This window comes from Phytophthora ramorum (genome assembly GCF_020800215.1).
Source record: "Phytophthora ramorum isolate Pr-102 chromosome Unknown Phyram_PR-102_s0018, whole genome shotgun sequence".
NCBI lineage: Eukaryota > Oomycota > Peronosporomycetes > Peronosporales > Peronosporaceae > Phytophthora > Phytophthora ramorum.
In genome coordinates this window covers 1,122,491-1,145,594 of record NW_027150664.1, presented here as the reverse complement: position 1 = coordinate 1,145,594, position 23,104 = coordinate 1,122,491, and the positions used below count along the sequence as shown (strand labels likewise).

General features: G+C 50.8%; 2 protein-coding genes across 2 annotated transcripts; both read left to right on the top strand.

Annotated features, from left to right (window-relative positions):
• Positions 1 to 18,856: 18,856 nt before the first annotated feature.
• On the top strand, positions 18,857 to 20,905 carry KRP23_13724 (Ubiquitin carboxyl-terminal hydrolase 48; the record flags this gene model as incomplete). Its single annotated transcript, XM_067884472.1, has 3 exons — positions 18,857 to 19,378; positions 19,439 to 19,831; positions 19,904 to 20,905. The coding sequence occupies 3 exons, from the start codon at positions 18,857 to 18,859 to the stop codon at positions 20,903 to 20,905; spliced, it is 1,917 nt and encodes a 638-aa protein (XP_067738487.1).
• A 468-nt stretch (positions 20,906 to 21,373) lies between these two features.
• On the top strand, positions 21,374 to 23,072 carry KRP23_13723 (Ubiquitin carboxyl-terminal hydrolase 48; the record flags this gene model as incomplete). The annotated part of the gene is made up of 2 exons (XM_067884471.1): positions 21,374 to 22,686; positions 22,757 to 23,072. The coding sequence occupies 2 exons, from the start codon at positions 21,374 to 21,376 to the stop codon at positions 23,070 to 23,072; spliced, it is 1,629 nt and encodes a 542-aa protein (XP_067738486.1).
• Between the last annotated feature and the right edge of the window lie 32 nt (positions 23,073 to 23,104).

Below are 23,104 nucleotides of genomic sequence, written 5' to 3'. Positions count from 1 at the left end.
GCCCCTGCGGCATCACGAGCCATTACCACAGCATCTCGCTGGTGTGCTCATCGCTGTGAGCGGGACGTCCGGTTCCCGCATCAGCAGCTGATAGTAGCCATCGACCATGTCGAGTGCACTGAAGATGGTGCAGCCCGCCATGTTGTTCTGTAACACGTCCTTGCGAGGGATTGGCGTGGACGCTGGGATGGTTGCCGCGTTCAACTTGTTGAACGCATGCACCATACGCCACTTCCAGTTGGGTTTGTGCACGCAAGACGTCGGGGACGAGTGCGGCGACTTTGACTCGCGCACCATTCTTGCGGCATATTTCTCCGCGAAGAATGCATCGATTGTTGAAGTAACCAGCCTGAACTTATCGTATTCTCGATAGATGTCACCAGATGTACGGTGCTACGTTTATCATACTTAAGTCTCATAATGAATCACTTCAGAACTTGCTTTCTCCAGAGAACATCTCCGTGCAGGAGTACTTTGTCACCTTCACACAGGAGCGTTCCGCCATCGATCACATCGACTTGCTCCTTCAGTAGTGGCCATTGGCGCGTAGAGCAGTATTAGTGCCCGGCACCAAATCGATCTCGTGTCGCACACCTCGGTCTGGAGGTACACCGACGGTTGGTTATCGCTAACGACATCTGAGAACTCCTTCAAGAGGGGGTAGTACGGATCCGACGGGTTTTTCAAATTGGCCGCGCCATATCGTTTCTGACTCAAAGAGGACCTCTCGTCCTCCAACACCTCGGGATCCATGACCGAGGAGGTGTTGAGCTCGATCGAGTCGAGTTCGCGGCGGATCAGGACCATCTCCTCGCGCTCGTCCGCCTTCAGGAGTCGAGAAACTCGACATACGAGAACTCTTCGAGTTCCAATAGCTCTGCTACCGCAGGCAGAATAGCTAACTCCCCGCCGTCCTTGTACTCACCTCCAATATTGTTGGTGCGACCACCCTATCCGAGGGGTCCGCATTGTGGCGTAATACGCCTGGATGTAGTTGTCGGGAGTTGGCGACGAACAACTTCACTAAGGCACAGAACGATGGCCAACACTGATTCGTGGTATGACATAAATGCGTCTGTGGTCACTAGCCACTGGTCAGGCACAGCTAGCGCCATCTTCTGAGATCTGCGCCATCATTGAAGATTATACGTACCGACGGAGCAGGAGCAAGCACTGGAGCACCAAGACTCACCTTGGTGCATGTGTGAGAGCAGCGTCTTGTAAGAGCTGCCGTTCGTTTTTTTCCCTTTCTTTCGTTAAGCTTGCCACAACATCAATCACTTTTTAACTTACCTCATCCAGCTCAAGTCCTTGCTTCATTCTCCGCCACCGGCCAATTCCTCTGCAAAGGCGTTTTCCAATAGTAGTCTCGCGGTAGCTGTACCAACCTTAGCGTCTTCCGACGTGGGAGCCGCTGCTCGACCACTTTCGGTTGCGCGAGCACCAACTGTAGCGACTACTTCTGCGTGAGTTGCCACAGCTCGAACGCCTTGTATGCCACCCGCCCCGTGGGCAAAGGTGACGTTCTCGTTCTTGAGAGTTTCATGAGCCACATCCTGAGGAGCATATGAGGTGAAGCGACTGACCAGTTGGAGAGATTGAGCGATCTGGAGGGGACTGATGGCATGAGATCGCGTTTGAAGGAATCGCTATGGAAGGATTGTAGCTGTGTCCAGTTATGGCCAGTTATGTCAAGGTGTGTCCGGTTGTGTCCAGAAGACATCCACCTCCGGCCCGAAGTCGACCTGATGAGTATGGCGTAATCATTTATACCGATCTGATCAAGATCCATATTGAGCAATCATTTCGATACGTGATCTGGTCCAGATCGACATGCGACAAACATTTCGATACGCGATCGGCAATCACAATTATAGTGGGTGCAATGGACCAATCTTTTCGACACGGTACCGCGATCTTGGTACATCAGACCAAGTTCAAGCTACGGTGTGCAATCAAGGGATGCGCAAGCGGGATAGGGAGAGACCTTTAGGGCCTTTACCTTTGGTTAAGAGATTCTGATTGCCTTGCAAACACAAGTGACGTCCATACATCCCGGGGAGGAACTACATTGGCCTACCCGACCAAGTCAAGCAAGGACACGACGCAGACCTGGACAGCTTGGACAGGGGCGATCGCATTCTCTCATCTCAACTCAAGACCCCGCCAGAGGAGGCGGCAAGCAACGGAAAGGGCTATAGCAGCACAACCCCAAGGACACCCCCACATGATCTACTTGTCCCAAGACCCGATCACAAACAACCGACGACCGCGTGAAGAATACCCGCGTGGCCGTCACCCACCCATTCCCCGGAAGGAGCAGTCCAGCTCCAACTTCCGCCTTGGTCACCCACTGATGCCTTCAGTGAACACCGGAAGAGCGCAACCTGCCTCGTCGTCGGTACACACGGTGACTACAAGGTTTTCCGATCACGCCTGATCAACGGAGTACCCCCTCCGATAGTCGTCAGTCTGGGCGTACCGCTCGCAAGCTTGGATCGCGTCAGCGATTTTCGTGATCCCGCTACGTCACAGTACTAACAATCTACGGTAACCCGTTGTTAACTGTTTGAAACAATGTTGCTATTACAGATATTACACTCACCCCTCAGCAAACAAGAAACATCCTTCAGCAAGTATTAGGCAACACGACTCTTGAACGGACGAAACTATCCTGGACGCGTTTATTTGCCGAAGCGGGCAGCGGAAATGATGTTCTTATCGTTCAGGATCAAATGTTTATCAGCTGTGTCGTTGCAATGCAGACGTCTCTACAGAAGTCCTGTTTTAAGCAGTGGGGAGATAGACTGATCATGGATTGGACTCATGGAATCAATAACTTGGGATACCACCTGGGTAAGTGCGGTGTTCATGCTGTACTAATTTGACTGACACGAATCTTATGCTATCACCGGGTTTTATGATATTTGCAAACAGGTAGCCTGGCTGTTACGTCAGCTACGGGTAGGGATATATCTGTTATTGAATTTTTGGCGCTTGACCAAACGGCTGTTACGATGGAGCACATTACGGAGGTTTTGATGCGCAGGAACCCATCTTGGAGATTGATCCAGTCCGTTGTCATTGACAAGGATTTTGTCAAGTAGAGTGTACTAGAGAAGGCATTTCCGGACGCAAAAGTGCTTTGTGTCAATTTCACACGCTGACATACTGGCGCAACGTTTGCCGGAGAATGAAGTACGACCTGAAAGCATCGCAGTATACACTGCATTGGCTAGGCTCATTTACAGGTGAGGAAGTACTTTGTTTCATTGCTCGATATGCTGTTGACATTGTTGTTTGTAAATATTGTTGACTATGTTGCTTACTTGGGTTTGTATTCAGTAACACACATTCGACATTTGATTTCGAGGTCACTATCTTCACCAACGTCTGTAAAGAAGAGTGTCCTGAGCTGCTAGTGCGGCGTTGTAATTCACAGAAAACGTCGTTAGTGCGGCTTCCACGCAACAACAAAACAATTCGCCGAATCAGGTCGGAGTTGTTGGTCTTGCGCAGGGCTCCTTAGTTCCCGTTGCAGTTCGGCCCAGCTGGGTCCAGTTGAGGCTCCGTTCTCGCTGAGTACCAAGCTCCAACTAGCCCCAGCAGCTATCCTGAGCGGGGCAGCTTCCGTTCCTCAAACCCTGTGATCTCCACCAAAGTATGGACGTCGGCGCACGAGCGCTTTTACAGGTCACCGAGCGCAGAATACACTCAGCTAGAAGATTATGGTGTCCTGGGTTTGTTTTCTCTCGGGGAACGATGGCTGACATAGTCCAGCCCACGCAGGATTTCGATCTTCCAGTGTGGTGCTACCTGTTCACCTAAGTGATTGGGACATCATCATTGCAAGTCTTTCGTATCACCCTGTATCCCACCATACTACTGGGAGCCGCTGTGCGGTACTGCTAATCGATCTATAATGGAAGATATTTACCAGCAGACTGTGTCAACCTTTTTACGCGACTGGTATGATACATTAATACCAATGACGGAGCGTCCGATTGAAAACGTTGGCGTGTGGATAAACGGCCCAATACAACCTGATGGAACTTTGTTCGGCGTGCTGTGTATCGCCCAGGTTTACGACATGCTTGAGGACAATTTCTGATTGCCCAGGGTTACTATCACCCACGATAACAGCAGCTAGGCACGTGGTGTCTTCTTTCCCGCGAGAGAGCATCATGGCAAGCTCGTCATGCGCGTTCAGTAGTTTTAACGAATCCATGTACTTCGACAGTCTATCCAGCTTCGCTTTCATACACTCCATATGCTGCAACCGAGACCGCAAAAACTCCTTGCAAAGACGTGCGTTGTAGGCCCAGACTGTTAACAATCCTCGCTGGTAGTGGTCGATGTTGTTAACAGCGGCAGGTGCTCAACTTCAGCGGTGGGGGGATGTCTTCCGAGGTCCTCTTCGTCTTGGTTCTGTCGTGTTGTCGAAATTATGTTGTATCAAACAATTCTGATGAGACTCTTAACCAGCAACGTGATTAAACACGTGACTGAAGTTCACTATATCCATACCGGAAGGTCGCATTCCAACAATCGCTTTGGTGCGCATTAAACGGATCCGTAATTTAAATAAATGACTGGATTAAAAGTGACCAAACCGTTTTATGGTTTTTTACGTCACCCACAACTCTCCGGCTAAAGCTGTCCTCCCAGCATAAAAATTCCACTAGCCTCTGGGTTTTATATCGAAAGTCTACCAAGGATTGCATCGAGGTCGGATTCCTTGTATATGCTATGCATCGGCGCATGCTCCAGACTTGGCGATTAATACATGGATACGAGTTCAATTGAAACCCAAGTTGGAAGTGTGATCTAATCCATATCGCAACCGTTTCGACTTCTCTACACTTTCCGACACTCAGGATCTAGACAAAGACGGGGTGGGAATCGGAAATAAAGGGACACTAGTGTGAGGGGGGGGGGGGGGTCAGTCAGCTTTCGAAAGAGAAGTCACAGCAGCAAGGAAATGGGCTGTAGAGGCCTCTGGGCCAAGAAATCCGGATTTTTCATATATACATGCGTTTCGACCCCATAGCAATATGCACGAGGCCCGGCAAATTATTTAGTGAGGGCTGCATCCCAGCAAGGGGCTACAATTAAGAGCGATTAGTTTCAAAAGAATTGCATAAGTGACAGCAGATCCCTAAGCCACTAATTTATAAAACCTCACCGAGGTTTTAATTAGCCAATAACAGAGCAACACGAAGACATCCACAGCTCAATTCGGCGCCGCACCCCAGTATGCTCTTAGTCTCGCTTTTTTCGACCAAGCTCCGCAGCCAGCCCCCCCCCCCCCCCCCCCCCCCCCCCTCAAACGGCCGTACACCTCTCTGAATTCAAGGGCGCGGCCAAGCTTAGCCAATACTGCTGGTGCAGCGCTCGGATGGTAATGAGCGGGGGTCCAATTCCCTACTATTGGCATTTCCTATCTGTTTTGCTCTACCTGCTTCTACGAGCTGCTCACAGTTTTACCTGCGTGTGCTGCCTGCTTCGGTTTCCACAGGTGCGAGCTTTTCTATAAAGTCAATCAAAGCAAACTGATTTTCCTACTCACTTTACAGCTACTTTTTCCTGAAGAGAAGGTTTGTGACTCCCTTCCTGAACATTACAGGGCTAAAGCGCGTCGATCTGGACACCGTGCAAATCTTGTCAATATCAAGAAGAAGGAGCACGTCACCTTGCAGGAAGGCTTCGATAACAGATTTCATGAAGTAGAGAAGAAACACTCCGCAGTCGTCCGTGTTTGTCTGCTTCGGGCTGGTGTGAGCGCCTCTCATGATGAATGTTGTTGAGTCCTTATCTGCGTACTTCGATGAAGAACTGAAATCGAAGTACGCACCCACAACTTTCTTGACTGTTTCAATCTTCGAAATACCGAGCGAATCCACGTGGACAATACATCATCGTAAATCAACGACTGCGTGCACTGGGTTCTGTACAACAGCAAATGTCCAGTGATATTCCATGTTAATCGGAACAATCACGTGATCGTGACTATCGTAGGGAAATGTACTCGTAACTTCACAGCACTCTTTGTACGCCGCCTTCGTGCTTCGCCCAGAACTTTTGAATGCAGCAAATATATCCAAGAAATTCGCGTCCATTATAAAGATTCTCCCATACACTGGTATGTGTTCCCTGATGTAGTACGTGATAACAACATCATTTAGCCAGTTATCACATTCCAATGTCTCCAGATCGGTTCGCTGAACAACCAAGCGAATGTTGGTTTTTCCAGGAGCAAAGCTGGGAGTTCGAGTCTCGCAGACAATATTGGATGGTCCACATACGCGTTATCATATTCTCCTCCAGAATCATATTCCATCGCTCCTTCAGTGCTGTCGACCAATGATATAATCTTGGGCAGTTCCATCGATTTATCGGTCGCGGATGGCATATCCAATGGAGAATGGTGAGTTCCGATTAGCGATAAGGGCACCTCCAATTGAGAACTTGGGATCGCCTCACAGCTTTTAGTCGACCCTATCAGCGGCGCTGCAGGGACTTCAACGGGAGAATCCGATACCGCACCTTGAACTTCTTCTTCTCGCTGAACTGCATGTGGAAATCGTAGGTGGCGATAAATTCACTAAGTTTGTGGCGCTTGATACATTTATTTAACCACGACAGTTGTGGTCCTCCCGTACGGGTAACGAATCCAGGAATTTTTACAGTATAGTCGTCGATGATAACAGTTCGCGTCATCTGGGCGTCGATATCGCTAGAGAGCTTGATCATGTTCACGAGGTCCTCTTCATAACCGTGTGTAGATGATGATGGGGGGGGGGTCGAGTCGTGGTGACATTGTTGACTCCTGCTTGGAGTTTATCTTCAGCTGCGCGCCATCCCAGCAGCGTTGATCGAGAAACCCCCAGGTGTCTGGACGCTTCAGTGGTAGTCCACCCCTCCAGTTTCCATAGTGATACAGCCTCCAACTTCTGTTGGTCAGTGACTGTGGTGACCGTGTCCATCGCTCGTCGCTTTGCAAAGTGAGAATGTTCGTGCTATATGGGTTACTCGACACATGTACGAGCTACTCAGCAACCTATCGCATTTCTGTTTTTTTGGTATTCTTGAAAGTTACCTTACACTTATCACACGTGATCTATCACTGAGAGTATGTCTTGTGTGTCCGCAGGAGCTGAACCTTGGATTCTCTCAGTCGCGAGGAGAAATCTGTAGGCGACGATGCGCTCGTCAAGATCACCAGACCGAAGCAGCTTCCGTATCTCGCAGATCACGCTCCCGGTTCCCCTGGCGTTGATGTCGTTACCCCGCAAGTACTCAAACATGTTGCGCTCAGCGAGACGACTAATTTCCAGCATGTGATCCTTGAAATCCTCCGTCTTGGCGTCAAGGACGAAGCCCTGATCGAGGAAGAGCTTCATAAAGGCGACAACGTGGCGGTATTCCGACTTCTTCTGGCGATCGGTGAAGTCCCAGACGTGCGGCAAGTGCGTGTGTCACTCGAACCACATTGACGACAGGTTCGTAGCTTGTTTCTTTCTGCGTTTAGGCTTGGATTCTTGATTTGACGCCTCATGTTATTGTTCTTCTTCAGTCGTTTCTGGTAGCCCCTTAGACTTAAGTAGCGCAGCCTCGACAATTGTCTTGTGCTCAGACATGACCTTGTTCGAGGTAATAAGCTCATCAAATACATCTAAAAGGTGATTGATTCTTGGGCTTGCGTGCTTGCTTGTATCTTGCTCTGATTCTTGAACAGGTTGAGAGGCATCGTTATTCAGGGCGATAGACCACGCGAGCATGTCGGTGGTCAGGATGCCAACATCCAACATGCACTCATCCACGCGTATCACGATGGGGGCAGTTGGAGAAAGCTTCTTCAACCTCGGGTAGTACCGGATCAGGTATGCAGTGAGAACACTGAGAACCTTGTTACTTACGTTGAGTCGTTGATCATTTAGACCCGAGCAGGAACTGAATAGGAGAGTCTGGAAACGCCCAAGTCGTTCCTGAGTTGTGTGGTCCAGCTTCACGATGTCGATGACCGCTGGATTGTCGTCAGCGCTCCAGCAGCTCAAGACTCGAGCTACCTTCCTGTACTCCCGCGCTGTGTTCGTGATGTACGCGAAGACTTTGCGCCGCGGTCAAAATCCACTGGGTAGCAAGACGGTCGTCTCCGTTCGCGTGCTGGGCTCCACCGCGCCGGAATGAGTGCGAGGTCAAGTCGGCGGTTGCTCCAGCCGGCTCAGCAACATGCTTCAGCATCCTGTTCACGTACGCCTGCACACTGTCTTCTCCCCACTTGGGTGTCTTCTTCTGCGTTAAAACGGTTGTGGTCTGTGTCTCTGTGCTCGTAGGCAGCGTGAAGACGGCGGTAGCTGGGGAACAGCTTGCGTATAAAGATACCGGCAGCGATGCCGCCGCGGGCACCACAGACACTTGGAGGGAGGAAGTTCGACGGACAGTAAGTCGTGCAGTGGGGCACCCAAGTCGAGTGGCATCGCGTTTTCCGACACGAGTTCTGGGAGCTGGCGAACAGCGCTGTACACGGAGAGTCCTGCGTCCGCAGCGCTACAGCCAACGCATGCAGACACGTCAGGAAGTCGTCCTTGCCCGAGACCAAGGTGAGTTCCGGCTCTTCTGATGTCTTGACACGTAGTAGCCGGAGGTAGAAGGTGCCATCCGCTGACACTGACACGTGCTGCTTTCTGATGTAGCCCAGATCTGAAGATCGTCCAAAGCAATGCCACATCAAGCATGCAAGTGCAGCGTCTTGGTAGTCAGCATTGACTCGTGCTGTGCTGTACACGTAGCAGATCAAAGACTGTAAATCCTCCTTTGTACAAGGAGGAGCTTGTTAATTAACCGCCCTCCTCTCGTTTTAAGCAATGCTTATCTAGAGTTTTTCCTTTCTTCAATAAGATCAACTTAGTAAGCACACAGATGTGGATACTTGTCGAAGAGCCATAGTTTTACATTACTATGATATGATGTCGCAGTGTTGCGAGCAAGCTTACCTTTCTTACCTTCATTTGTAGCGAGATAGAAGCCGAACCGGTTGATTGGTACCGCCAAATGTTTACCGGAGGTGTCAAGGAGAATGCTAGCATGGAGAAACTCTACGCTAATATCCTCTTCCTCTAGCATCCGCTCGAAAGCTGCAATCGCGGTGGTACGCGCTTTCTGGGTGTTCGTAGGGACGAACGCCGTGAGACTCATGGCTCCTTTTCTTCTTTTTCGCTACTGTTCGTAATGATTGTTAAAAGTACTATATGTGCGTCGACTAATCCGTACAAGTGTCGAATAGCTCGTACAAGTGTTGAGTAATTCGTACAAGTGTCGAGTACCGCAAAACTCTTATCAAAAGGCACCCCTTGCAGGCGACGGTTGAAAAATATCCCTATCAGATTACTCCATTTTGATCATCTATCATGACATATCAAAAGGCACCCCGGAGATAAATTACCACCAGTCGATAGGTTACGCAGCGAGCTAGCCATTCATCAGCTCTGCACTTCGCCATTACTCAGTCTGCAAGAATGCCCCGAGGAAGCCGCCCACGCGTGAAAGGCTTCGAGGCTTCGCCAAGCCAGTGCCTTCGCACTGCTATCAGCTACCAGCGCAAGTATATTATTAATAGCTTCGTCGAGCAGAACGGCATGGCAGCAGCAGTAACACGCTTCTATCCCTCTCTCCAAGCGGAAGCCCGAAAGCGGAAGAGGAGGCAACTGCACAAGTGGTTTGAAGCCCGTGATGACATCGCCAAACAAGTTGCCCAAGGCAACGGGCACCTCTGCAGAGAAACAACGATCTAGCGTCGGCTGCATTCTTCCTCGGGCGGAGGAGGACTACCTAACCTTTTGGATAAGGGACCTGAGGCGTGAGGGCGTACCGACAGCCGCTTTCACCAACTGAACCAGCGAGGTGGCCGTAATCTATTCAGGAAAATATCCTTGATAAATAAATTCCGAGTGATGCAGCTGTTATTTATTTGCAGATGCCTCTTCCCATGCATTCGGCATCCCTGGTGCTGCAAGGGGTGCCTTTTGATAAGAGTTTTGCGGTAACCCGTAACTTCGCTGTCCTGTCAACGTTTTCCTAATCTATGATACCGTATGACTATGCCTTATTGAATGAATGGAAATAATATTTGTAAAATATAAATATATCCATGCCAGACGTATTTCGGGTCTGGACGTATTTCGGGCCACTCGCTCTACATACAAAATTCAAATCAATAAGGAAACATGGTCCTGTATTTTTTTTTTTGGCCTGCGTCTAGAGACACAAATACCGGTTTAGGGCTCAATTGAGCAGGGCAAAATGCAAGGCAGAGGACTGCTCTTTCGTTTGAGCCATCGCACGCCCCCCTCCGACCAAAACATCCAACACCACAGACTCGGAAAGCTGACTGATGAAGCAGGCCCCCCTGGCGACCTAGATAGATGCTGTTGCCGCGGTGCACGACGGCATGTCCGTAAGAAAAGCGGCCCGAACGTACCGAGTATCCCGTGAGCCACTTCGTCTGCGTACCCTGGGGCTCGTACCGCTCGATGCCAAGCGTGGTCCGCAGTTGATGTGTCTAACGGAGGGTGGTGGCCGAGGTGTTGAGGAGATAGCCCACTACCGCGCACTTCATGGAATGTGTGTTGGTTTTGAGGAGCTGCGCTGCATGATTCGTGAAGCGGCGGAGGCTACAGGAACCCGCCCTCTTACTGATGACTTCCCCAAGGTCGCGGCAGAGAACGCGTGATCTGTCCTAAAGGATTGAGGGCGAATGTTCAGCGCTCTGACGATCGTGAAAACGTCAGTATAATGGCTGTGCAAGCGCTTCTAGACAGCGAATGCCGCCGATGTACGTATTCAAGGGCACGTACAAGAAGGTCCATTGGATGGAGAAAGCGGAGAAGGCGGCACGGTGTGCCATGAGCGAGAGCTCAAACATTAACGGCAAACTATTCGTGCACTGGTTTAAGTGGTTCGTGCAGCAACTTCCGCTCGAGCGCCCCCAGTTGCTGTTGCTGGGCGGACATTATGCTCGTACTGCCCGCTCACACATCACAGTTTTTACAACCTTTGGACGTATCGGTTTTCGGTTCCTTCAAGCGCCACTACGAAAAGGCTCTCAAGCGTTTTCCAAGCGAGAGAGATCGACGGCTGCCGATTAAAGACGATGTAACTGGCATCGCGTGTGATCCATTGATTAACGCATGCTGCGAAAACAACGCCAACAAGGGGTTTGAGAAGACTGGCATTTTCCCGTTGTCACGCGATGTAATGCTGAAGGGGATTATTGGTTGCAAGTCCGTTGTGCAGCGTGATACACTCCCGCACGTCGCTGGCAGAAAATCCCGCCTCGTAGGTTGGTCGAGGTTTCAGAGCGTCAAAAGCGTGTACTGCGAGAGCTGGACCTGAACGTTGGCGCTCTCAATGTCGTTAATCAGCTGTCAAGTTTTACTGCGGCACCACTCCCGCAAAGGCGAAAGCGAGGCACGTGGATTGACAACATATATGTTGATGGCGACTTACTTGACTACTATATGCTGCATGCTGCTGAGGAGGCTAAAGCGGCTGCAATAGATGAAGCGGAAAGACAGAAGGCGGAGCGCACTGCAGCAATACAAGCTGCGAAGTTGGAGAAGCTAAAGGCAGACCAAGCTGAGGCAAGGGCGTGTCGTGCGAAAAAGAACGCAAAAGTTAAGGCGGAGAAAGCAAAGGAAAATACAGTAACACATGGGCGCCCGGTAAAGAAGCGGAGTATGCCTACAGCGCTACCTGTAGAACAGTTACCGCAGCTCACCTTGCCGGAAGATATCTGCATGTCCATGATTGTCTAAAAGTGTGGAGCCAAATCATTTTTGGTATACAATATTCAAGAGTTAAGAAATTGGCCCGAAATGCGACAAGCCCTGTATCGACATCATACAAATAATAAGATAAATTGAAAAGTGACCCGACACACGTCTGGCATGGATACATGTATTCATATTTTGAGAGTTCTTCCGACAAATATTTGTCAGGGAAGTGTTGGAATAAAAAACCTAACCTTATCCATCCGGATTGGACAAAAACATGGATCAACGTTATCTAATTGTTAAAACAACGAAGTATTAATAGCTGATCAGGCAACAATCCTGTCGTGCTATCCGTCGGAAAGACGCGTACTGTATATCATCATACCGGTACACAGTGTACGGTACACCTTGAAGGCGGCTGAAATTCGTTCGAGCAGATCCTTGCGTTGGTGCAGGTCCGATCTCACTCAGAGTGACAGGTGGCGAGAGGGCAGCAGCATCAGGAAGACAGATGGCGTCTGACAGCGTGAAAACAAAGCATCAGGAAGACAGATGGTGTCTGTATACATGGACATTCATGGACTTTTCCTCTCTTCATCGGGCACCTTGGTGTTTGTTTATTGCAAGTCGCTTTTATAATACGCACGGTTGCTCTTCGATTCCACAGGGGGGCCATTTCCAATTCGGTAGTGTTGATGCCTCACAGACAAGGGAGGGGGGATTTAACGTATCCAGATGTGCTGTGTGTCGTTTACATGTAGGAGTCTTCCTACTAGGAAGGGTCCTGCAACTTACTGAGGCCGGCTGGGCCAGCCGCTGGCAGTCGGGCACATTATTTTAATACTAAATGACTGAGAAACCCGTACCGATTTTCGGAATTTTCTTAAGGCCATATTCGCCAATATTAGTTAAAGTCAAATTTGAATGGCGAAAGATCGGTGAGACTTACCACAGAGATACAATGAGCTAGAGAATGCTCCTGTTTAAGTGCCTGTTTGTCCGCCATTGTTGTAAATCTAGGTCGATCTCCACCATAGACACGAACATTTGCATCATTTGGCCGCCACCTTAAACAGAAACGCAAGCATATCCAAACAACGTGGATTATATATCCTTGAACAACGGTGCTTTATCTCTCTAAACACAGGAGACTAGACGTGAAGGAGTATGCAGCTACGGAGAATGAGCTGTCCAAGACAGCTTCTTCGTGAAGGAAAGCATCCAGAGGCAACGTGCCCCTCCCGTTGTTGTCACGTTGTAGAAGTATATACCACTGTGTGGTACAGGTTATGATGCAAAAGCTCTGCAATCAAGCCGAATCCCGGCTTTATACACTCGAAGGCCTTCGAGTGTACAAAGTCGGGTTCACGCCAAAAACCGAAATGCCTCCTGGACGCGTCGGCACCGACATTCGCGCTCCAATAACTTACACGTCAGAGCGATTCTAAGGACACGGGCCCCACCATTTTAAATGTTTAGTGAGTCGATGCGATGACCAAATTGCAGAAGCATCGAGCGATTATTCGCAGAGTTAACTTTTGATCGCATTCCGAATAAGGGACATTTCCGGTATGTCATTTAGTGTTAAAATAACAGGTGCATGACATAGGCCGCAATCCAGCGCGCATCGCAATTACTTCGAAGTCCATGAGGTAATTTGCATGGCATGTACAGAATACCGTAATCATGAGCGAACCGCACATCATTGTTGTACGCCCCGCGGTTCGCTTCGCTCGCGATATGGAGATAGAACCTCCTGACGAATGCAATGCGCGGCTCGCTGTGGAGCTAGGAGCTGGGACCGCCTTCGCGGGCCCTCCCGCGCAGGTTTGCTGTCTCTTCAAGCGCCCGCACCAGCTCACATTACAGTACATGTGTAGTTGGTTGGGGGCTCTGTCGCGCCTTGGCTATATTACTGTACCTGTACCTCACCTCGATCTCCGTAGCGAGATCGGCGATCGACGATCTCCACAGTTTTCCCCATCATTACACACGTACTGGTCTCGTACTGGTCTCGTCACGACATTCTCCCCCGGGCAACAAAAAAATAGTAAAACCAAGTTGATTGTCTTGGCACGATTCTACAGCTTACATACATCTGTCGAATTAACGCTAGGATACACGAAATCTATGCGATAAATCCTGCGGAAATCTTCTTCATGCCCACTCCCCGAACACCGTACGATATTTTTGTTAATATGAAAAACGGGTATTCATGGCCCAGGAAATCACAGTGTCCCAAGGTATCCTGATAGTAGTCCAAAAGCTGATTTGTTTAACGTTAGGACTAAAGCGTCCATTCCAATAGAATCAAAGGAATTTGTACTAAGTAAGGATTTTTTTTAAGAACGTGATTGATTCCCGTATACGAGGACAGCAAATGGCCACTTTTATAGACATTTTTGCTATTTCTTATTTAAATAAAAGGTACCGATGTGCAGGAAAACTTCCTGCCAGGAGGCATCGATGATAAATTCAATGATGTGAGTTTGGAACTGCCTAGTCCTGCTTACGCTGTACACATGTACACTATATAATACATGATCAGTATCTGTAGCACTCAACGAGTTCCCCTCATTCCAAAACTTTCCTTCAGGACGACAAGCCGCGCACTACCAAGCTTCCGAACAAGAACACCATGGCTCGAGTGACTGGATTTATCTGCCAAGTGCTGGCGCTTGCAACGCTGGTGGCTCATGGCGCTGTCGCTACGGACGAAGGTGTTCTTTTGAGCGAGGCTTTTGGCGGCCCCCACGGCACGAAATACTCGGACATTGATCTCGTTGCCCCCGGACAAACCGTGCAATCCGTCACGATCCAAGCTGGCGAGCGTGTCAACGGCGTCGGCATCGAAATCACCGACCCCTCTGGAGTGTCGTCCGAATTGTACCATGGCGGCAAGGGTGGCGACCCGAACAAGCTTACTCTGGGTGACGGAGAGTATATCACGGGCGTGGAGGCTCACTGGGGCGAGAAGGGCGACCACACGCGCGTCAAGTTCCTCCGCTTTACCACCAGCGCGAACAATACCATCGAAGGAGGCAATCCCACGAAGAACATTGGCAAGGACTCCGCTCCCAAGAACTTCCAGCTTGGTGGTTTCTATGGCACTTGTGGCAAGGAACTCGATTCGGTGGGTATGCTCTGGACGAGCATTACGCCGGTGTAAGTTTGAGTGAAAATGCATCTGCCGGTTCAAACGAACCGTTCATGGTTAGTTAATCCTAGGTCAGCAGTTGTAGCGTACGAACTCAGCCTTTGACAAAAGAAAAAAAGCTACATTTTGCACGGTATTATTTTCAACTACTGTAGGCTGCTGCTGTTGCTGCACTGTGGTGCGTCGCTGTACGGTTGGACGAAGACAAGCGATTTGCCAAGTTACAGTAAGGTTTGCTTCATTTGAAAAGCACATCCCGATGTCTATCTTGCGGGCGAGTGATGGACCGACTCAATGTACAGTCTTGGCAGTAGCGCCGACTCCTTCGGCGGCTTTATCGTTTTCGAATTTGTTTAGCGACAACAATGACGACCCCGGTTCTCAAGAAAGCAGCACAGTACCAGTAAGCCAGAGTGAGAGCGGAAGTGACGACGATGACCTCTCCGACGGATCAGACATCACAGCACAGCAGCCTATCCTGGGTGTCGAGAAATGGTTCCTCACCGAGCAGGAAATCACCAGCTCTAGTGGTGGCGTACCGCGGACAGATTTGTCGGTTTACACGACCGGCAACGCGGTGACATCCTACACGGCGACGAACGAGTTCTACAACGCAGTTTACGATGACCTCAGCACAACCAAGGAAGGCGACCGCGTCATGCTTGCTACTTGGCTGTCCGCCCTCGTCCCTCTCAAGCCTGACGTTGACCCCACAGGAGGCAAAACAGTCGTACTTAAGCAGGGGGGGAAATTCTGCATCAAGGTCTGTCCCGCATCAAGCTCAAGACTCCAGACTGCCCACCACGAACGTGGAGGTGGACTCAGAGGCCGGGCGACAGCAGCGGAGCGAGCAGGAGCTGGGAATTCTCAACTTGGAGGCATGTAGACGAATCTATTCAAGCCTTTGAGCTGTTATCACCAACCGCAAGCATCATCATGACAAGGCGCGCGGGGGGGGTCGCAGGTGTTGAGAATTACAGTCCCCAGAATGTGAACGTCCTCTTGGTGTTCATTAGTGATGTTCTGCCGACCGGTGCGAATGAATGGGCGTCAGTGCGGCACAGCTACGAAGACTATGCGGTCGAAACCAACCGCGCAGAGCGCGAACTGGTGTCGCTCAAGAAGAAATTTCAAGCGTTGCTAAACGTCCAGAAACCCAGAAAATGTCCGGGTGGCCCGTCAGATCCAGCGCCGGATCGAAGAAAAGGTGTCTATGGAGAACGACGTTGAAGACGAAAGAGCTTTGAGCAATGAAGAGGAGAGCCACTCGACAGCATCCCACACTCCTCCGGCGTTAGGTGAAAATGAAGGTGAAAGTGACCGTGAAATTGAACACCATAGTGGAGGTGAAACTGAACTTAGAGAAACGTTCTCCTTGAGTCCGCCAGCTCCGCCGGCACCCACCTCATCAAACACTCGTTGGAGTTCCCAAGGTGAATCGGCTTATTTCGAAGCAGTACCACGCTTCTTGCCTTCGCTACTTGGGGATATAGTCCCTGGTACTCAGCGATTTTCACTGCCACCTCGCGTCGGCCCGGCAAATATTCTGCAAACTTCGCTCGAGCTGCCACCAATCCGTACAGAGGACAGATCAATGAGCACAAGTTCAACGATGTAATTTCCAGCGCCGTAAATCGCCTCCCATGCCATTCCATATCGTGGCTCGGGGTGGAGTTCGGCTCTCGTGAGGTAGTGTTCGCCGCGCTGACGATCACACCTCTCTCTCTGGCCTTCGGCGGTGATTGTAAGCATCAGAATGAACACAATGCTCTCGTTGTTGCCCTCGTAGCTCATATATAATAGATGCAGTGTTCCAGATGGAGATAGCAGTGCTATCATACCACTCATGTGTTCGAATTGCATCGATCGAGAAAGCTGCCAGTTCCCGATTTACTCTTCACTCAAGTCTGCGGTTGCTGCTCCACCTCAATGCGCCTACTCCGTACCACGTTCACGGCGGTTGCGATCGTCCTGGCTGTAAGTGATCCGTCGTCACCCGACCAGACAAAGACCTCGGCGATGACTTCGACTGATACAATGTTACTGACTCGCTTGCTCGTGGATGGCGAGGGTATCAGCGAGCGATTTCTGAGGGGCGACAAGGGAAACGAAAAGCAATTGCTACGGGCGATGACGACCTTGCTGACGAGGAGGAGAGAGTCGGGGTTCCCTCGCCACTTAAAAACTCTCGAACAAGATCTTACCACGGAGAGATAACTCTCGACGATGATCGTCTCCTGCCCTGACGCCAAACGACTGCCAACTTTGACGACGATACTCATCGTCTCGCTAAACTTCATGTTCGAAGGCCATGTCTCCCTCGTGGTAGGATCTGCAATTGTTTGGCTGATGAACACTGTGCGGTCTCCTTCGACGTATTTTCGTGCAACCCGCTGCTCCAGGACGTACGAGGCCGCTAATCTTTTTCAGCGCAGGTAAAGCCACACAACTCTTGCTTGTTTCAGTAGTTTGCTGAAATTCCTGATCCCACAAAGCAAACAAACAACAGTGTGAGTGAAGGGCAAAAACGAGCAGCCTCTGAAGCTACATCTACTACCTTTTTACAGACACGACCTTCGTCATGAACCCGCGGGCCCTGCAGAAATTTCCACACTGCGCGCTCACTTCTTTGAAAATCGAAGGGGCCTTGGTTCTTGTCGATAAACTCAACGAAGACATCACCGTCGGCGGCATTGGGGTCCGTTCGGCGCTTCCGCCCAGGGCATGGAACTGCTGGCATCCCTTTTGCTTCGTACAGCTTGCCAAAATCCACGTAAATTGTATCAATTCCGTGTAGGAGCTCATGGAAAACCTGCCCGTTGTTGTCAAACTTCAAGCGCTTCGAGGTGTGTATCACTTCTTACAGCTACAGACGCAAAATAACGAGTTCCAGCAAATGAATCTGTTTGCCATCAAAACTAACGAAAACCAGCGCAACAACGTTTATCTCGTCATTGGCTCGCCGTCGGAGCAAGCGTCTGATGTTGCGGGCCGTGCGTCTCTGCGATGCCAACAATTCCTGCAACTTGGCGTTCTCTTCTTCTGCTTTGCAACGCAGTATGAGCTGGCGAGCAGCTACTTGTTCCCACAGTGATCGAGGCTGCTCAAGAATCGAGGTCGCATGCTGACTTGCGGCGCAAGATACAGGAGATGTCATGGGCGAACGCATCCGAGACTCTGCCCGCAGACCTTCCAGCTTCGTTGATAGCTCCAACGCAGTATTGCGGAGGTCGTGCATCTGCTCTTTTCATGAAATGCGGCGCTTGTGTCCTTGGGGACGTGGTAAAACAGTCGCGGGTCGGATTGGGGTTTCCTCGCAATTCGAAAGCGAATCCGAGAGGCTTGGACGCAGTGACGCCGTGACGATCTCACCTGATCGCGGGTGAGGGCGTGCCGCTACAGAAGAGACCCTCGCAGCGAGGTAACCTCGTGGTGGAGTTCACCGTGCAGTTCCCCACCAAACTCACAGAGGCGCAGAAGAACATGGTGCGGGCACTTCTGGCGTGGTGAAAGGCGCTTCGGTGTGCGAGCGTCATCCGTTTCAGAAGCCCCAAGATGAACAACAAGGACGTTGCTTTTGTCCAAATACGTACACGTTGGCACATTTCACCGATGCTTACGATGCACTCCACCCTCTTAAGCGCGCGGCGGCGAGCTCGCGGTGATCGCACCACTACCACCACAAGTGCACCAACAGCTTCCCAGAGCAGCTCGAACTCGCGCTTGATCAAATCAAGGTGCGCCTGAGCCGTGCGCGTCTCAAATGTCTCCGCGTGGCGGGTTCCATCGAACGCGGCCGTGCTGTAGTTGCCTTGTAAAATAAACTCGCCGTTGACTCAACCTGAAACAGCGAGAAACACGAATATTGTGATTCTCTGGTCCAATCAGCGTCCAGCAATTCCAGCCCCTCACTCCTGAGAAAGCCATGCCGCGGGCGAAGCGCCAGCGCGAACCCGAGGGCCGCGATGCGCGACTGGCCGACCCGTATCTGCTGGCGGCGGCCCCTTGCCGCTTCTCGGATCACCACCGCAAGCGCGGCAAGAGCGCCAACTGCGCGGACAACCCCAACTGTCTCTATGGACTGGGTGAGCACCACAAGGGCGTGTGGCAGGGCGGGAAGCTGCTGCGGCGCGCGTTCGGGGACGACCCGCGGGACCGCAAGCGCGCGAAATGTGGGGGAGGGTGGGCACCCTGCGGACTGCGTAATCTTGGTGCCACCTGTTACCTGAACAGCATGTTGCAGTGCCTGTTCGTCAACTTGCCGTTCCGTCGCGCGGTGTACGAGTGGGAGCCCAAGAAGCAACTCGTGGACAAGGAGCAGGCGCTCCAAATGCGCGCGCTGCAGAAACTTTTCGCGCAAATGCAGTTGGGCAATGAGAGCTACTACGACCCCACCGAGTTTGCATCCACTTTGTCGCTGAACAACGTGATGCAGCAAGATGCACAGGTTAGAAAACAATAGTTTTTGTAGATAGTGATATTGTGGCTGATTGTTTTTTTTATGCAGGAGTTTAGCAAGTTGTTGTTGGCGCATTTACGCACGATCTTTGGCCAGTCGAGGTTCTCGGGTCATTGGGACCTGGTGGACAGAATCTTCCAGGGACAGATGAGTTACGTGACCAAGTGTCTGAAGTGCAAGAACAAGTCTATGCGGCCGTCGTCGTATTACGAGATCTCGCTGAATATTAAGGGGCATAAGACGGTGGAGGACTGCATTGGGTCGTATCTGGCAGCAGAGGTGCTGGAGGGAGAAAACAAGTACTTTTGTGAGCATTGCGATGCCAAGCAGTGCGCGGAGCGGTTCCTGGAGTTGAAGCCACGTGCGTTACCGCCGACGTTGATGGTGCAGCTCCTCAGATTCGTCTACGATGCTAATGCCGGGCGGAAGAAGAAGTTAACAGTGCGTTCTACTGAATCATCTTGGAGACTCGTGCTCGACGAATGCTGTTCTTACTGATATTGATGTGTACAGGATGTAATCGAGATCAACGAGACACTAAATATGACGGAGTTGCTTCGTCGGAGTGGCCACGCCAAAGCGTTTAACGAATCTGGTGATGCTGTTTACCGGTTACAGGGTTATCTGAACCACCGGGGGAAAAGCGCGCATGTGGGGCACTACACCGCGTCCGTGGCATATCCAAAAACAGGAAAATGGGGTAATGATGAAGAAGAAAAACCGGCAGTGGACTGGTTTGAATTTGATGATGCAGCTGTGAGCGACATGGCGAAGTCAGATGCGGTAAAAGAGCGCAGTCACGGCAGAAAAATCCGCTCACGCGATATCTACATGCTCCTGTATGTTCGTGACGATGCAGCAAGCGGTGGATCGAATGTTAGTGCCAGTTCCAGCCATAATGACAATGCCAACGAGATACCGCAGCCTTCTCGTGCGTGCCGAGAAGAAGTGAACGCACTCAATACCGCGTTTGATGCTGAGGCAAAAGAGTACGCTACCAAGGTGAGTGGCGTGGAGGCTCGCATCAACAAGCGCCTTGACGCGTACAAGCGCTTCTTTGAAAAGAATCAGCCGTACCCGGATGCATCCTCTAGTCATTTCTACTGGGTGGATACGGAGTGGCTGCGTCGTTGGGTAACGGGTGAGGAGAATGACAGCTCAGCAAAAACATCTTCAATTTCGTCGCACGTGGAGGAGACTTCTGAGTCAAAATTAGCAGAAGAGTATTCACATGGGAAAGAGCATGATGAAGCAAAGTTGGATACAGCGGATCTAGTGACCGAAACGAAGATGGCGATGACTGTATTATGGTTGACCCCCCAGAGACGAAACCGGAGGCAGCAAAGACAAGGAGTGGAGATGATAAAGATTCTACGACGGAAAGTGAGTGGTCACACGAAGGAGGTTCAAGTAGAAATCATTACGATGATGGCGAAGTGGAGATCGTTGGAGAGACACCTTCGTCGGCTTCACCTCTTTCTCCTACTCCAGAGGCAAATGCTGATACTGGAATGACTGGACCTACAGAGCTGCGGGATGAAGATATACCCTTTTCGAAGCCGGTTGATGTGACGCACCTATGCTGCATGCATTCTAGCGGTCTTGACATTAGAGCAAGTGGCGTCAAGAAAGAGGGTTCAGCCTATCCTTCGCTTTGCACCAGAAAATGCACCGAGGTTAAAGCGTATATCCTCGAAGTTTTATACATACCTTCGAGAAAACTGCGGATTAGAAAAAGGCGACTCGACTTCCACCGGCGTCCCTACACCGATGCGAATTTTTGAAGCTCCTACGTACCGCTGCGTTGGTTGTGAAAAAGAATTCCGAAACAAGCTCCTGAATGACGTGGATCGATTAAAGGAAGTGGATGAGGAAGTTGGATTATTGAAAGGGAACTCTGCGAGTATAGCTGCAGCTGTGGCAGCAGGAGGCGCTTATTTAATGAGCCGGGCATGGATCAAAAGTTACAAAACTCATCTCCAGATGCTGCACAAGGAGCTCTCCCATGCGGCTTCAAAGACCAAGAAAGGAAGAAAATCGATCACGTCACAAGAGCTTAATGAGTATTTTACAGGCCCAAAGGACTCAGCCAACATTGGCAGTGGCAGTACGAGTGCAGACAGCAGGAACACAAGAGAGCTGGAGGTGTGGCAGAACCCGATAAACAAGGACATTACGTGCGTCCACGGCAACCTTACGCTAGAAAAACGAGCATACCGACCCGTATCGGCAGAGACATGGTCGTATTTCAGCGGTAAATTTTGCTGTCATGCTGAATATCGCGAGACTGCAACGGAAGCGTGCCCTCAGTGCCAAGTGGATGACATGACCACCAAAGAATGTATCCAGGTGGAGCGTGACGTACGTGACGACGTTTTGTCAGTCCCTGCTTTAGAGACTTTGTATCGTCGAAAACCTAGAGGAGAGTCCATTCGGCTCAGCGACTTTTTCGAGCTTCCTGCCGCACAACGGGGCAGCGGACTAGAGAAGGCATCATCGTGGACAAAACGCGACGCAGCAAGAATCCCGCGACGAATGTTTTTGGTTACTCGTCGCTGGCTATCGCAGTGGAGGGAGTACATTCGCAACGTGGACGAGGACACCCCTCCATCCCTAACGCTGTCGTCTTTATTGTGTTCGCACCAGAAGTTGGTACTGCCTCCGGGCCTTCTGGCAGCCCAGCAAGGACGACTCATGGATGCAAGCTCATTAGAAGTGGAGTTTGTTTCTCTGGATGAAATGCAGGCTCTTGTCGAGCGCTATGGTGACCCGGAGATGTCGTTCTATTATGGCCTTCTCGTTACAATCATTACGGAGCTTGGCGAGGAGGAATCGCATGTGACGTGGCGGCAGTGCTCCCTAGCATCACTGCAGTATGGCCACGAGGAAGCTGTTAGTAGGGACGGCTGCCTCGATGGCGTCGTGCCCCTCGTCTGCCAGGATGCGAATGACGATGGAGTCATCTGTCCTGAATGTCAAGCGAGCTCCGACCGAAAACACCGCGAGGAGCTTGAGAACTTTTCGAACCGCGTGGTGAACGTCCAACAGCTGAATGACGACCAGGCCATCCCGACAAGCGAGAACTTGACTCCCGATGCAAATACTTCCGGTCGACGACGTTCCAGACGCATTCGCCCAGGGTCTGCATGTACTTGGCCCATCACAGCTAACGCCACCGACACGGTCTACATGCTCAAGGCAAAAATCTACGCCGAGATCGATGCGCTGCCTATCCGTCAGCGCTTGTATTACAAGGGTGAGACGCTGAGGGATAACCGAACGCTCAAACAATGCGGGTGCGTTTCAAGTTTGCTCAACGGTGTGGTAAATGCATTCGCACTAACTGTATGAGATTCTTGTGTAAAGGATCAAGGCTGGTGACGCCGTGTTCATGCGGCTATCTGAGGACAGTGCGGACGACCTCGTGATGGACGAAACTCAAGAGCGCGAGGTGGGGTTCGTAGACTCGGTCTTCCTGTCGCACCCGTCGAGCTCTAGCACAACAACTCAAACCACAACGACGCAAACTAGAGCTCCAGACACAAGCGGCGACCACGCCATGGCTCTAGCAATCGCCAGCAGTCACCAAGAGACTCGCGTGTGGGTTTGTCCCGCCTGCACGTTCGTGAATGACGACACGGATGCCGCGTGCGAGATGTGCTCGACCGCGAAGGACAGTTGACCCTCTACACTATGCTAACCCCGTCAACATAA